General features: G+C 42.9%; 1 protein-coding gene across 1 annotated transcript in view; it reads left to right on the top strand.

Annotated features, from left to right (window-relative positions):
- The window catches only part of STEEP1 (STING1 ER exit protein 1), a 48,226-nt gene extending 31,536 nt beyond the window's left edge, over positions 1-16,690 (top strand). The window contains exons 3-9 of the mRNA XM_084789214.1: positions 729-876; positions 1,299-1,416; positions 8,664-8,705; positions 11,087-11,225; positions 12,087-12,176; positions 12,774-12,866; positions 14,229-16,690. Of these exons, the coding sequence (XP_084645340.1) occupies positions 729-876; positions 1,299-1,416; positions 8,664-8,705; positions 11,087-11,225; positions 12,087-12,176; positions 12,774-12,866; positions 14,229-14,291 (693 nt within the window). The 3' untranslated portion in view covers positions 14,292-16,690. The remainder of the gene's footprint in view (positions 1-728; positions 877-1,298; positions 1,417-8,663; positions 8,706-11,086; positions 11,226-12,086; positions 12,177-12,773; positions 12,867-14,228) is intronic.
- Positions 16,691-17,125: the final 435 nt, after the last annotated feature.

A 17,125-nucleotide genomic window follows, 5' to 3' on the forward strand; every position in this document is an offset into this window, starting at 1 on the left:
TTTAAGAAACGGGGCTGGAGGATATAGCTCAGTGATAGAATGCTTGTCCAGAATGTGCAAACATCCTATATTTAATCCCCATTACAGCAGGAAAAAAAAAAGCTTCTACTTCATTAGATACTCATTCTGAATACAGCCAGTAAAATCAAAATATTTACTGATATATTTAAAATCTAGGTTATATGTATATGTGTAATGTATAGTGTTTTATTTTGTTTTACATATACTCATAAATATTCATGGACAAGAGAGATGGCTTAGAAGGTAAAAGTGGTTGCTGCTAAGCCTGAAGACTTGAGTTGCATCTTTTCAGATCCACAAGGACACAGAGAAACTCTGTCTCGAAAAACAAACCAAAAACCAAAAATGGAATATGAAAAAAAAAATCCTGAAAGTTGTCCTCTGATTTCAACATGCGCGCAACACACACACACACACACACACACACACTAGCTTGCGCTAATAAATAAATACAATATTGATGACTATATAGAAATAAAAATAACTTAAATAACACTGAGCTGTCCCAACTAACTGCCTAGCCCAGGAGCTTCTGTCAACTCAGCCTCCCCCGCCTCCCCCGCCTCCCCCGCCTCCCCGGGCAAGTTAGCGGGATGGGACATTCCGGAAGTTAATCTGGCCGCTACCAACACGTGACCTGGGTGGGGAAATAGTCTAGCACGTTTATCTGTTACGTCATCTCCGCGCGCCGCTTCATTTCTTTCGAGTTTTCTGGCTGCTGTGGCGGAGCTATGCCGAAAGTCGTGTCCCGGTCGGTTGTTTGCTCCGACACCCGAGACCGCGAGGAATATGATGACGGCGAGAAGCCCCTCCACGTCTACTACTGTTTATGCGGCCAGATGGTCCTGGTGCTGGGTGAGTGGCGGGAAACGGCGGCTGCCTCGAAACGTCCGGCTTTTTCTTCTTTCTTCCTTTGGTTCCCCGTCCCCCGCCCCCGTTTGTCTGTTTGTTTTTTGTTCTTCCCCTTTGAGACAAGCTCTCATTAAGTTTGCTCAGGCCGGTTTTAAACTCATTGTGTAGCTTAGACTGGTCTCGAATTTGCTGTTGATCCTCCTGCATTACAGGCGTGCAGCGCCACTCAGTTCAAGCTTGGCTTGAACTAAGACTTCACCAGCTCTTGGAGGAAAATGAGGAACAGTCCAGGTAGAGGGAATCTGGAAGCATTAAGAGCATGAAATATGATGTCCTTGGGAAACGTCAATAGTCTTTGGTGGCCAGAGCATGGGTTACTAGGCTCAAGATATTTTCGGTGACGAAATCTTCCTCCATTCTTTCAGATTGTCAATTAGAAAAATTGCCCATGAGGCCCCGGGACCGGTCTCGCGTGATCGATGCTGCCAAACATGCCCATAAGTTTTGTAACACAGAAGATGAGGAGACTACCTATCTTCGGAGGTAGGGGCTTAGTGCTCTAGTTGCCTGCTGTGTTGAGGTCTGTTTCTGAAGAATGTAAATTATCCTTTGTAGTGGTAGTGTTAAGCAGCTCATGCAGTTAGGCCTGATACTTTGGCATTTGTGCTAATATCCTAACTTATTTTAATGCAGCAAATTCTTTATTATACTTTATTTATTTATTTCCGGGACAGGGTTTCTCTGTGTAGCCTTGGCTGCCCTGGACTCACTTTGTAGACCAGGCTGGTCTCGAACTCACAGCGATCCGCCTGCCTCTGCTTCCCGAGTGCTGGGATTAAAGGCGTGCGCCACCACACCTGGCTCTTGATTATACTTTAAATGGTACTGAAATTTGATTCTCTTGGCATTTGATAGCTATGCTGTTCCAATTACAGGTTTGAATGAGTTAGTACAACCTGTGTAACTTTTATTGTTGTTGTTGTTGTTGCTTTCAGTATTTTTGCAGGGCTGGGGATGGAACCGAGAGCCTTAACCTTCCTGGGTGAGCACTCTCCCAACAGAGTTACCTCCCCAGCCTATAATCTTATGCGTGCCTTGTGCCAGGTACTGAGCTAGCTACCAAATCTGTGACTATCGAATAAGTCACAATCTTTATTAAAGAATCAGTGAGAAAACAGGCTTCTTAATTGTGATAGAAAGAAATGCTGGCACTGTGAACAAAGGCTATGGGAAAAGAGGTGGGAGAGGGTTGTTTTACATGTGTTGTGGTTAGGAAAGGCTCTGAAAGATAGTGGAATTTGTGCTTGGCTTGACCTAAGGCTACACCAGCTCGAGGAGGAGGAGGAGGAGGAGGAGGAGGAAGAGGAGGAAGAGGAGGAGGAGGGGGGGAGGGGAGGAGGAAGAGGAGGAACAGTCCAGGTGGAGGGAATCTGGGAGCCTTAAGAGCATGAAATATGATGTCCTTGGGAAACTTCAATAGTCTTTTATAGCCAGAGCATGGCTTACTGTTTTACAAAAAAAGGCTTCATACGTTCTGTGGTAAGGAAGGTGAAATGCTTTTCCTGAAGGCAGTGAAAAGCTATTTCTTTGTGTGTGTTTGTGCTTTGGCCAGGAGCTGTTGCACATGTGTGTGTGTGAATGCTTGGCCAGAGGACAACCTTGGTCTTATTCCCGACTGCCTTCTGCTTTTTATTTTTTTAAAGAAAGTTTCACCAGGTGGTGGCAGCGGCAGTGGCACCCAGCTCTCAGGAGGCAGAGGCAGGCAGATGTCTAAGTTTGAGGGTAGCCTGGTCTACAAAGTGAGTTCCAGGATAGACAGAGATACACAGAGAAACCCTGTCTCAAAAAAAAAAAATGAGAAAAGAAAAAGGAAAGAGTTCCTCTTACTAGCCTAGACCTTGCTAAGTAGTCTACATTGGCTGGCTAGTGGAGCTACTTGCTTCAGTGCTGGCATTATACAAGGACACCACCAAGCCTAGCATTTAGCTAGGTTCCAGGTGATCAAACTCAAGTTCTGCTTGCTTGCAAGGCAGGGGGTGATTTACAGACTGTCATCAATTTCCTGTGCATGCGCGTATGTGTGTGTGTGCGCAGATATGTTCCTGTGAGTGCGGGTGCCTGTAGAGGTGAGGAGATGCTGTTTGATTCCCCCGGAGCTGGAGTTCCTGGTGGTGGTTGCCAACCATCTAATAAGGGCCCTGGGAATCAAACTTGAGTCTTCTGCAAAAGCAGTGTACTCTTAGTCACTGAGCCATCTCATAAGCAGAGAGTGACATAGTTGGATATGTATCTAAATTGAGGAATTTTTGGTGTGGGGGGAGGATAAAGTTACATAGAACGCATGTAGAGCAAGGGATAAGGCTATAACTCAGTTGGAGTATTTACAATCCTTGGTAGTACACATAGTGGGGATGGTAATAACACACTTGTAATCCTAACTCCAGGGAGATAGAGGCAGGCTGATTAAAAGTTCAAGGTCACCGGGCTTGGTGGCGCATACCTTTAATCCCAGCACTTGGGAGGCAGAGGCAGGCGGATCACTGAGTTCGAGGCCAGCCTGGTCTACAAAACGACTCCAAGACAGTCAAGGCTAAACAGAGAGACCCTGTCTTGAAAAACCAAAACAAGACAAAACAAAAAAAATTCAAGGTCATCCTCAGCTATATGTAGCCTAGGCTTACTTGAGAGCTTTTACATGCCTACAAGATAAAGCAGATGGGAGGGAAAGAAAGAAGAGGACTGAAGAGTTACAAAGCAGACAAAAGAATTGGACAGAATCAGAAGAACCTAAGGATACAGGGAATAAGACAGGAAAGAGGGGCTGGAGCAATGGCTCTGCAGTTAAGAGCACTGGTTGCTCTTCCAGAGGGCCATGGTTCAATTTCTAGCATTTATATGGTGGCTCACAACCATCTGTAACTCCAGTTCCATGAGGTATGATGCACTCTTCTACAGACATGCATGCAGGTAAAGCACCAGTACGTACGTACGTACACACACACACACACACACACACACACACACACACACACACACACACACTTTTTAAAAAAGAAAGAGCTCCATGGTATGTATGAAAGATGAGTGGTCACCCACAGGTGCCTGATAGCACAGGAGGTCTGTCCTATAGAATAAAGCCCACCTATTCAGCAAATATTTCATTTTCTGAACTCCTGTTTTATGCTGAGCACTATCTTAGACACTTGAACACACTGGTATATTAATGTGCTAAATCTGCTATAGTAAAATACCATATCCTGGGTAGCTTTAAGAAACAAAAGTTAATGGGCTCAGATTTGGAGCCTGAAGTCTGAAAATTGTCAGCTATGATCTTGCTGACTTACCCCCTCCTACTGCCTGTGTGGCGTGTGTGTGTGTGTGTGTGTGTGTGTGTGTGTGTGTGTGTGTGTGTGTGTGAGAGAGGGGGGGGGGGAGACGGATGGAGGGGTGGCAGTGGCCTGGAGCTCAAAGATCTACCTGCCTTTACTTCCAAAATTCTGGGATTAAAACCATGTACCACCAAGCCTGGCATTTTTTGTTTGTTCTTTTAAATTTTTCTTTTATGTACTCTGTGTGGCAGTAGTGGGTGGGGCATGCTTGGGGCTGCCATAGCCTGCCTGTGGAGGTCAGGGGACAGCTTTTGATGGTTTTCTTCTACCGCGTGGGTCTCAGGGACAGACCTTGTGTCATCAAGTTTGGGGTCAGATGCTTTACTCTCTGAGCCTTCTCTTTCACTCTTCTGGATTTTCCCCCCAGCTATCCTTAGTGTTCCTTGGCTTAACAGTGCATCACTCCATTATCCGCCTAGATCATCACGTGGCTTTTTCTGTGCCTTTTCATTTTTAGAAATTTTATTTCCTATGTATGAATTTTTACCTGCATGTATGCTTCTGGAAGTGGAGTTACAGATGCTTGTGAGTTACCTTGTGGTTGCTGGCAATAGAACCTGAGTTCCTTGGAAGAGCAGCCAGTGCTCTTAACCTCTGTTGTTGTTTTGTTTAGTTTAGTTTTGGCAGTCTCGCATGTAGCATAGGCCTTGAATGGGACACTTAGTGGAAAGTGACCTTAGTTCCTGGTCCTCCTGCTTATACTTCCCAAGTGCTCGGATTACATGTGTCACTTTGTCTTAGGCTTTATCTTCAGCCATTATTTAGATTACTGATTTTGAAAGTCGTCTACTATTTTTAGGATCACTGTAATAATTATATATAATATTTATACAAAGTTCTGCATATAATAATATTATATATTAATATGTATTATTCAGTTAGTACAGAAAGTAACTTAATACAAGGAGGCTTTAGGCTCCTGTGACATAATAAAGCTAGTCAAAAAAACTACTTCGTGACCCTAGACTGAAGTAGAAACCAGAAATCCAATCAGCCTCACCTTTGGGGTGAATCAGCCTTAGCCATAGCCTTTCTCAGTGTAGAAAGTAGTGCCTTATTTATGGCCAGGCCACTCTTAGGCTTCAGAGTTCTTAGCACTTACTAACAAGCAAGTACACTCCCCTTTGCCATCGTCCATGCTCTAGTCATAAGCAGCTTCGCCAAGGGCTCGCTCTAAGCTCTTCTGCTGGCTAAGGCAGGATTCTAGTCCATTCTTCGTGGTCCTCCTTTTCTCCAGTGACTGCCGAGCACACGGCCCATGGCCCATCTTTCCCATCTATTTCTTGAGTGAGCTTAGGCAATTTGGGTTACTTTTTCCTCTTTTGCTTTTTGAGACAGGGTCTCAGCATGTAGCCGGCTGGCCTTCAGCTCAGTCCTGCTTTAGCTCCCCTGTGCTGGGCTTACAGCAAGTGCCACCACACCCAGCATGCCATTCTTTTTCATTCTAGGACTTCTAAGTTATCTAATTTATCGGTATATGATTGTTCATTGAATAATCTGGCAGTGTTTTTATGTCTAAAAGTGGGAAATCCTTGACTTTTAAGTCCTAATGACATCAGACAAGAATTCTCTGTAGCAGTTCCATGAATACACTATGCATATATGGAGTATTTCCTTTGGATGAAATCTCATTTTCTGTCAGGACTGTGGCAGGAGTATAACCTCTTCATGAGGTCTTTGTGTCTTCCTCGGACAGTATGGAGATACCACCTCTGCTGCCATTACAAATTCTTCCATTTAAGTACTTAACTTCATCAGCCAGATGTGATGGCTTAAAACATATCCTAGTATGTAGAAGTCTAAGGCAGGAGGATTGCGTGAGATGAAGGGCAGCCTGGGCTACATAGGCAAACTCCAGATCATCCTGGGAATTTCAATAAGATCTTATTGCAGAAAAAGCCTTCTCAATTCTAAGCATAGTTTCCTTATTAAGATTAATTCACCAGGCGTGGTGGTGCACGCCTTTAATCCCAGCACTTGGGAGGCAGAGGCAGGCGGATCGCTGTGAGTTCGACACCAGCCTGGTCTACAAAGGGAGTCCAGGACAGCCATGGCTAACACAGAGAAACCCTGTCTCAAAAAACCAAAACCAAACCGAACCAAAGATTAATTCATTTCAATTCATTCACTGCTTATTATATATCTGTGTGTCCAGTACTTGTAATTTTATGCATATGGTGTTTTGTCTGCGCGTATGCTTATTTAACTACGTGTGTGCCTTGTGCCTGCAGAGGCTAGAAGAGGGCATTGGATCCCTGGAACTGGAGTTACAGACAGTTGTGAACTGCCGTGTGGGTGCTGGGAATCAAAGCTGGACCCTCTCTCCGGTCCCTAGATGTAGTGCTTTGCTCGGCTCTGGTGATAGAGTGATAAAGCAGAGTCTGTGTGATCTCAGGGAATAGATGATAGAAAATTAATACATCAAAAATTCAAGTAATTAGTAGGGAGAGTCACATGAGAACGTCTTAGTGAAAGAGGTCAGGGAAAGGCCTCTGATTAGGTTACTTATGAAGTGGCATCAAAGTAGATGAAGAGGACAACCATAGCAGTGTGATGAGCAGAACATTCTAGGCAGAGGGAGGAACATGTATGTGTGTAAGCTGTCAGCTGTGTGAAAGGACATGTTCTTTCAAAGAACTAAAACAGGAGGAGGACTGATTTGGCTAGTGTATATGAGGAGGCAGACAGCGTATAAGATGCTGCAGCTGTGTTCTTAGGACTTTGAGATTTATTCTTTAAAGAGAAGCCACTTCTGCCTCTATTTTGAGAGTGGTTTGAAGGAAGAAACAGATTGGTAGCAGATTCTAGAATAAGTGGTTGGAATTTCTTATTTCAGATAGGAATTCAGATTGGAGAAGTCTTGGCTGTGTTATAACATACATGGCAGAGAGTGAGAGCAGGAGAGAGAAGTTAACTGCAGTGACTATAGGATAATCTAAAGATTCCCACACAATCAAAACCAACAAAAAAATCAAAGACAAATGACAAACTGAGAAACAAATACTTGGAGGGCCCATTAATAAATAGTGCAAGTCTCCTTAATGTAAAAGAAAAAGGTGACTGAAAAGATATGAGCTAATGGTTCACCAAAAAATATACAATGGTTGTCATGTTGGTGCTAAGATGTATAGCTTCAGTTTGGGGGGGGGAATCCAAGTTTGGAGGGCCCATTTTCTTTTCTTTTTGTTGCTGAGTCTTGCTATGTTACCCAGGTGAGTCTCAAATTGTGATCCTCCTGCCCCAGCCTTTGGAGTAACCATGATTATAGGCACATGCTACAGCACATTTGAAGATCTAATTTTTCACCTGAGAAATTGAGCAGGTTGCAGTCAAATAGCATACACCATCAATGAGGCAAAAGAGAAACAGAACTCTCAATATATTGCTGCTAGTATAAACTGGTTCAAGTTCTATAGAGAAGAATTTGGTACTGTGGTGGTTTGAATGAGAACAGCCCCCATAGCCTCATATATTTGAATGCTTGGTTCCCAGTTGGTGGACTGTTGGGAAGGATTAAGAAGTGTGGCCCTGTTGGAGCATTTATATCACTGGGAGAGTAGGCTTTAACATCAGCCCAGATTGTTTATAATATGTAGTCCAATGTAAACACTATGAAATAATTAATACTGTATTACTTAGGGGGGATAATGTCAAGAAAATACATATTTTCAGGACTAATACAACTTTTGTGATACATGTGTATGTGTTGCATGCACATTCAGAGTCTAGATCTGAATGTTGAGGTGTCTTCCTCCGTCACTCTCCATTTTATTCCCTTGAGACAGGGTCTCTCACTGAGCTAGAAACTTTGTCATTTCTACTAGGCTGGCTGGCGGCCAGTGACTCTCAGGATTTGCCTATCTCAAACCCCCTAGTTCTGGGGTTGCCTGGCTTTTTGTGTGGATGCTGGGGATTCTAACTTAAATCCTTGGTCTGGCAGAGCAGGTACTCTTACTCACTGAGTCATCTCCCAGCCCCTGATACAACTTTTGTCTAATATTTTCTATCCCTGCTTGGTAGAATTTACAGATTCAGAAACCATGGACACAAAGGGCTGGCTCTGCAATGGGTTGCTGCTAGATTGTGGTTATTATTGTTGCTAACATAAGTCCAGCCCCTCTTGTAACTATTAATATGGCTACCCTTTTCTCTGCTCAGTTAGCATGATACCTGACCGCTATTAGTTGGTTCAGTACATGCTTGTGAAAGAAGGAATGCGTGCGGGACGTGTGAATTTAATATGTGCTTAACTAGCCAGCATATCTATGAAATGAGGAACTTCTGAGCTTTTCGCATGAACTATGATAAGTGATGAATGAAGAGAAGAAATGAGCTAAGAGGTTAATCGGGTATGAAATTTGCTCTTAACTTTTCATTTTTAAACTTCCATTTTCTCTGCAGACCTGAGGGTATTGAACGCCAATACAGGAAGAAGTGTGCAAAGTAAGTAAAAGCAAGTGTTAGGAAAATAAGTCTCCCCTGGCCTCAGTAATCTCCAACGCCTTCAGACCAAATGCTAATAATATGCTTCCCAAAGACGCTAGCTAAATTCCATCCCTGACCAGCTGATTACAAAGGTAAGGAAAATGACGACCTTTTTTTTTTTCTTTCTTTTGAGGCAAGGTTCAGGCTAGCCTTGAGCTTTGGATCCTTAACCCTAGCCTCCCAAGTACTGGGATTATAGGCATGAGTCACTATACCAGGCAAAAACTTGAGGGTTTTGGTTTGGTTTGATTTTGTTTTTTTTGAGACGAGGGTTTCTCTGTGTGGCCTTGGTTGTCCTAAAACCAGCTCTGTAGACCAGGCTCAAACTCCCAAAGATCTGTCTCTGCCTCCCAAGTGCTGGGATTAAAGGCATGTGTCACGAGTGCCTGGCTTCTTTGTTTTTGTTTTTGCTGTTGTTTTTATTGTTGTTGTTCTGTTTTGTTTTGTTTTTGAGACAGGGTTTCTCTGGGTAGCCTTGGCTGTCCTGGACTCGCTTTGTAGACCAGGCTGGCCTTGAACTCATAGAGATCTGCCTGCTTCTGCCTCCCGAGTGCTGAGATTAAAGGCGTGTGCCACCGTTGCCCAGCCAAATGCATATTTTTTTTATACCTGGTCTGCCTTTCTCTTTCTTCTCCCTTCCCTCTCCTCTTCTCCCTTTCCCTTCCTCTTTCCCTCCTTGCCTGCCTGCCTCCCTCCCTTCCTTCCTTCCTTCCTTCCTTCCTTCCTTTCTTCCTTCCTTCTATGTAGGGGTTGAAGGACAACTTGTGGAATGTTCTCATCTTTTTCCATGTGGGTGTTGGGGATCAAACTCAAGTTGCCTGGCTTGGCCACAGGCTCCTTTAAAGACTCAGCCATCTCAAGCCAAGCATGGTGGCACACGCCTTTAATCCCAGCACTCAGGGAGGCAAAGCCAGGTGCATCTCTGTGAGTTTGAGGCCAGCTTGGTCTACAGAGTGAGTCCAGGACAGCCAAAGCTACACAGAGAAACCTTGTCTTGAAAAAAAAAAACTAACAAAACAAAACAAAAAACCAACAACAACAAAACAAAAACCAAAGAACAAAACAAAACACTCGGCCATCTCACTGGCTCCTATACCTAGTTTTTTTGTTTTGTTTTTCTCAATTTTGTTTTAGGGATTCATCTAAGTTGTTATGTGTATCAGTCATTTGTTTCTCTTTATTGCTGAATTATCCCATCCTATTCTTTCATTTACTCATTCAAGGTGCTCTTTATTTTGAGTATTCCATTGTACTGGTTTGTTTACCCATTCACAGTGAATTTGAGTTGCTTGTAGCTTGGGCTATTACCAGTAATGTTGCTCTGAGTATTCTAGACAGGTCTTAGTGTGGGAATGTATTTTCTTTTGGAGTAGAATTGCCTAAGTCATAATGTAAAATGTGACACAATATCATTTAGTTCCAGGATTATGTAAAAATGTATCATGTGGATTGTAAAGCTAAGAATCTTAAAGGATGTTGTTTAAAGCAAAATTTCCAGCTTTAAGTTATTAATAGTAAGAATATTAGTGAGTTCAGTTTTTATTGTTGCTGATTTGAGACAGGATTTCTCTGTGTAATAGCCTTGGCTGTCCTGGAACTTGCTGTGTAGACCAGGCTGGCCTTGAACTCACAGAGATCTACCTGCCTCTGCCTCCTGAGTGCTGGAACTCCAGGCCAGCCACTATGCATGGTGGTTAAGTTTAATCTTGATGTAAGGACAATTGTGTCTTGGCTCTCAAAAGCCTCAGAGTAGGGGGATTGAAACAGAGGAAAATAAGTAGAAGATAGGCGAGCATTTGAGTTCCTAGCCATATTGGATTCATGAAGCTGGTTTTTATTATATCTTATAGGTCTGTTGTTTTTTTTTTTAGCTCAGAAAGTATAATGGTCAGCCACAGAAAGTGGCAGCTGTACAGGATTTTGTTTGCCAAACACTGTAGTGGCTTCTGTCCATTTTTTCTTGATGCTGTAAAATGAAACAGCAAAGTGAGCAGAATGCCTAAAGCAGTGCAGAAGCGCCTGGGAAGAGTGGCAGCATTAGCTAGCACTGCCTAAATGTTGTCTAATGGCAATAATTACATGCGATGCAGATGAAAATAGTAGCCTCGGGCCTCACTCACCTTACCCCTACTGCCCATTTGCCAAACCAGGATATTCTGACAGGGACCTAGAAATCTGATCAGAAATTTCCACATGCACCCTAATTGAGTCTTATCAAGTTCTTCTGGGTAAGCATTTTATGCCAGAAACAAAAGTGTTCTCAGAAACTGAGTCTACTTTTGCAAGCTTTAAGGATGTACAGTGTGAAGCCTCCCAGAGACTCACGTTGCCATTTGCAGGTGTGGACTGCCGCTCTTCTACCAGTCCCAGCCGAAGAATGCTCCTGTGACCTTCATTGTGGATGGAGCAGTAGTGAAATTTGGCCAAGGCTTTGGGAAAACCAATATATATACTCAGAAACAAGAGCCTCCTAAGAAGGTAATTATCATCATAGGACACAGACTGAATAATATAACTACACATTTAGCCCCAAATTTAATTAGCACTGGAGATCAAACCCAGAACATGTTAGGCAAGCGACATTGAGCTGTAGCACCGCCCACTAATTTTTAAAATAAGGGTGTAATACCTAAGACATTTCCATTTATAAATGAAATATTTATTAAGAAGATGCCATTGTTGTGTATAAGCAGATGTTATAGAACTGTGACATTTATTTGCTTTTTATATACATTAGAAGTTGAGGTTAGAAATTCTGTAGTTTTTATTTTCCTTTTCAGGTATTTTTCTTTTTAGAGTAGGAACAAGTAAATCCTCAATGAATTAGACTGGTTTTTAAATATACTTAAAAACCCTCAGTAGTGGTCTAGAGAGATGGCTCAACCATTAAAGGCTAGGCTCACAACCAAAAAGATAAGACTTTGGTTCCTAGCACCCTTGGGTATCTCTTCAGCCACCTGTTTGCCTGGTGGTGGTGCACGCCTGTAATCCCAGCACTCAGGGAGGCAGAGGCAGGTGGATCACTGTGAGTTCGAGACCAGCCTGGTCTACAGAGTGAGTCCAGGACAGCCAGGACTACACAAAGAAACCCTATCTCGAAAAACCAAAAACCAACCCTCCCCCCGCAAACCAAAAACCAAAAACCAAACAAACTTCAAAAACAAAAACCCCAATAGTAATGGTTCAAAGCATTGCCATTTAGCTAGCCAGCCTGACCTTAAGAGGCAGGTCTTCTCACACCCCTCTTGTACACAGACATGCACACAAATGCACTTGTATACACAGCTCATGGATTCTTCTGGGCTGACCGTAGCTTGATGGCTCTTCCTTCTATTCTAGGTTATGATGACCAAACGGACTAAAGACATGGGCAAGTTCAGCTCTGTTACTGTGTCTACCATTGATGAAGAAGAAGAAGAGATAGAGGCTGTAAGTGCTTCTGCTTTCGGGGGACTTGGAATCGGGGAGGGGGATTGAGGTGACTTCAGGGTCCGAGTTCTTGCAGAGCCGTACAATTGGCTGCTCAGCTTTCTTACCCTGCTCTGCTAGTAGGAAGTTCTATGCTATTGGACTAGTGCCTGCTTCTCTGAATGGGAGGGACATCTGTAAAAGAGAACAAGGAATTTGGGCCCTCGCATCACTTTTTAATTTTAAAGCTACTGAACTGGATTCAGGCCTGAGAGGTCAAGTCTATAATTCCGTTACTCTGGAGGCTTAGTCAGGAGGCTCGCCAGTTCAGGGTCTACATGTACTACATAGCAGGATTCTGTTTCCAAAACAAACAAATAATAAATAAAGGAGGTACTGGACTGAATCATTTTCAGTCCCTTCCAGTCTGGCTCTAATGGTTTAAGTAGGTCCTTAGCAATACCAGCAGTTAACGTTTCTGTTTTCAAGTGTTTTTACGAAGGGTTGTTATCAAATGATCGCCATGGAAACCCGATCTCTTCAGGGTTATTGAGACGATGAAGAGTGTGTAGCTCTTGATAGGTATGCTGGTCTCAAGGTCCTTTATTTTTCCTATAGAGAGAAGTTGCTGACTCCTATGCACAGAATGCCAAAGTGATTGAGAAACAGCTGGAGCGCAAAGGCATGAGCAAGAGGCGGCTACAAGAGCTGGTAAGTGGCATGGAGGGGAAGGGCTCAGGCCTCCTGGCTTGGATTCCTTGCTTTCAGTGATTTGCAGGGGCAGAGGGAGCCTTTAAGAAGCTGTTCGGACTTACTGGTATAGTTGGCTGCGAGCGTTCTCACGCCGAGCTCTGGCTGTGTTGATAAGCCCTGCTCTACAATAGCAGTTGGAGTCTAAGGCCTAAATTAGAAATCTTATTTGATAGGTCTAGCTAGGATGACATTTTACTCTGTTGCTCGTGCTCTGAGGTCAGGAGTTAAGGACCAGGGTTTTGAGTGTCCTCCAGGGTGTGATGGCGTACAGATGAACGACCTCAGCGTACCTGAATTGGAGCTCTCATTGCTTTTAAAGTACTGCTAGTATTCTGCCGGAGCCATGGGATTGCCTTCTGTGGATGGTGGGGCCTACTTTTTCTTTTTTTAATTATTAATGAAATTTGTTCTTTGATAATTTCATGTATGGATGGATAAAATACACTCTGGTTGCTCTGCTTACTCTCACCCCCACCCTCTCTTCCTTCAACTCCTGTGCACATCGAAGTTCATTGTGGTTTTTTTGTTTGTTTGTTTTTTGATACTAATGTTTGGATAATAATAGCTGCTTATTTCATTGACCAGAGATTACTGCATTGATGCTTCACCAAAAACTATACAAATGACTTTTACATTTTTGTTTTTAGGTTGGCACACAAAGTAATAAGTTTCATTGTGGCATTTTCATAACTGTGTTCCATTTCCTTTGTTCTCATTCTTTCCCTTCCCCATCACCTTTGCCATGCTCCTTGCCCCCTCTGATTGGTTCCATCCCCCCCCCCCAGCCTGACAGTATTAATCCAGGCTGACTTTGAACTCCTGACCCCCCCTCCCCTTAGCTCCCTGGTTTCAGGTCTATACTCTGCTTTCTTTCTTTTTTTTTTTTTTTTTTTTTTTTTTTTTTTGGTTTTTCGAGACAGGGTTTCTCTGTGTTAGCCTTGGCTGTCCTAGACTCTCTTTGTAGACCAGGCTGGCCTCGAACTCACAGCGATCCGCCTGCCTCTGCCTCCCGAGTGCTGGGATTAAAGGCGTGCGCCACCACGCCCGGCTTACTCTGCTTTCTTAGCACTCATACTCCATCACTCCTCCTCCCCCCTTCATGACCTTCTTTCTAGACTCATGGCCCATCACACACATACACATACGCTTTTAAATTAGGTTCCATGAACCGGAGTTCTAAGTTGATGGATAAGGAGTCTAAAAGCACTTTTGGCTTGTCCACCGAGCGGTAGAGGAAAGTGGACAGTTAGAATAAAGAAGAAATATTAAAAATTCCATGTTATTGTGTTATATCAGGGCATACTTTTTTTTTCTTTCTAGGCTGAATTGGAAGCCAAGAAAGCAAAAATGAAGGGGACCCTGATCGACAACCAGTTCAAATAACCAGGATCTTTCTGAGTATAGACTGGAGGTCAGCACTTAAATCAGGAAGAAGAGCTTCAAGATTGTAGTGGTCTGCTTTCTAATTATGTCCTAAGAGGACAACCATCCCATTGAGTTTTCCTACGTTGTTTTTCTTTTCCTTAATTCCATTTCATTTGGCTGTCTAGGAGATAGATTATTTTCAGAATTTTTGTATATATGTTTTCTGTCTTTTCTTGCCTTTGATACAAGGTTTTATTACATGCCAGAGGCTGGCCGTGAACTTGTGATCCTCCTGTCTTAGCCTCTCCAATGCTGTAATTATAGGGCTGCACCACCATGCCTGGCTTCTGTACCAGCCTTCGTTTCATTTGAAGTACACTACTACTGTGATGTCTTTGGGGCTAACAGGTGTCTCTGGTGTCTGAGGTAGATGTTTTTTATTTCTTCCTCAAAGTTAATACAGTGTTTAAAGACTTTTAAAAAAATATGGTATGGGAGGAAAGTGGCAGGAATAAAGTTTAAAATTATAGCCAGGTGGATCCTTTTAAGAACCTGTGTCTCTGATCTTCAAACTGTTCTTAACATTTGACTGTGGTTTGAATCTTTCTGTAGTTGTCAGTAGAGATCACTGAGAACCCCAAGCCTACAGAAGTGTTTCTTTATGTAAAGTATTAGAGTTATAGGTGAACCATCCATATCAGACTTTATAATTAAAGAAGGAAAAGCCATGTGCCTGGGGGTGTAGAAGACTGCATGCTAGGCATGTGTGAGGACATCCCAAGCACTAGATAGATAGATAGATAGATAGATAGATAGATAGATAGATAAAAGAAAGCCAGATTGCAAGATACAGGGGTAGGATAGCTCAGGTCTGAATTAAAACATGGCCTTGCTAAGGAACCCAAAGGAGTTAGTCAGTCATCTGGAAGAATACTCTGTGTGAAAGCACAGGAGCAGGCAGAGTGAGCGTAGATCATCTGTGGGGTATCTTGTTTTACATTTGCTATTTGCAGAAGAGCATTTTAAGTGTGTCCTTCTACTTCAGTTTTGTCAATATCCACATGATACTTGCCCTGCTCTTATCTCTTTGCCTGTATTGCAAGGCCTGAGGAAACATGGAGTGTGTTGCCCTCCTCATCTTATCTATGGCAGATTGCACTTTTTAATCACTCAAGGCTTGCTTGTGATGTGTTGCCAGGAAATAGGTTTCTTTGCCTTTTTTCGTAGAAGTATAATTGGGCTAGCATGAACAGGGCCAAAGTGGATTGGGGATCCTGGGAATGCGAAGGGTGAGGCTATGCTACCACTTTCCCGCTTACTCTGCAGCCAGTTGGGGTTTTCTATAGCTGATTATTCTGCACCTCATTTCCTGTGGTAGTTGTGAGACAGGATTAACATCGTGTGGACGGCCAACTGTGTCCACCAGACAATGCCTTGTACTTTTACCCCACTTTATCCCCAAGTTCCTATGTGTACAGCTTGGATATGCCTACACCACCTTGGAAATTCAGGTTTCTATTCTCTGGCCACAGCCTCTGATTGTTGCTAGTCTCATGTGCTCAAGTCCTTGCAGAGCTTCTTAGGTGTTTTTAGATTTGAAAGATGATTCTTTTCTTTGTAATAGTGAAGCATAATGGTAGTCATAGCAATATTAGTATTCAGTAGTCTCCATTGAGTCCTCGGCTGTGGAAAGCACTTTAGAGGTATTAGTTCACTCTTAACAATACCTCCTGTGAGATAAGTTAACTGTTGTCATTGCTGTTTTACAAATGAGTACTCTGAAGCTCAGAATTTTCCTTCCCCAAGGTCCACTAGACAGTAATTGGTAAAGCCAGAATACTGACTTTAAAACTCAACCCTTTTTACCGGACATGGTGGCGCACGCCTTTAATCCCAGCACTCGGGAGGCAGAGGCAGGTGGATCACTGTGAGTTGGAGGCCAGCCTGGTCTACAAAGCAAGTCCAGGACAGCCAAGGCTGCACAGAGAAACCTTGTCTCAAAAAACCAAACCAAACCAAACCAAAAGACAACCCTTTTAGTGATGCTGAACTGCTTCTCCTGTAGAATCTTGTGTAGTTTGATCAAACCATAATTTCATTTTGAAAAAAACAAGTGAAGTGCGATGTGAAACTGCTCAGCCAGAGGACCCCTAGACAGTTCTGTGGCTGTGTGTCTGCAGATCTTCTGAACTATTTGCTCTTAGGTAAACCCTAGCCATTTCAACATCGGGCTTAAGCTACACACTTTGCTTCTCCTAAAGATTGTGAAACATGTTGTTGGTACCAAGTACATGTGTACTTTTCATTATATTGGAAGGTATGAAAACAATATGATGTACTTGCTCTCTCAGCATCTAGTGGTTTTATTGCAAATGTGTTTTAATGTTAATAAAAAGAGCCATATTGAAATTTGGAAAGTCATTCTTTTCTTCTTTGTCTTCCTTTTACAAATAATCAATTGTGACCAAAATGTGAAATACTCTTACTCTAATAGTTGGTGACATAAGGGATTTTAACTATCATTTAAGAGAAATTGAGAAGCTTTTTAAAGACTTAACCTGTCTTGTTGGGGGAGCAGTACTGGCATGTGCATGTAATTCTAATGCACACAAAGACCACTCTGAATGCCATAGCAAGAAAGACTCTATCTTAAAAAAATAAAACAACTATTAGAATGGAATAAACTAAAACAAGTTTGTTTTGATTATCTTAAGATTCATATTCCCCAGCACTGAGGAGGCAGAGGCAGGTGGATCTCTTGACTTTGAGGCCAGACTGCTCTACAAAGCAAGTCCAGGACAGTCAGGGCTGTTACACAGAGAGACCCAGTCTTGAAACACCAAAACAAAACA

Source organism: Acomys minous (genome assembly GCF_964271855.1).
Source record: "Acomys minous genome assembly, chromosome: 7".
Taxonomy (NCBI): domain Eukaryota; kingdom Metazoa; phylum Chordata; class Mammalia; order Rodentia; family Muridae; genus Acomys; species Acomys minous.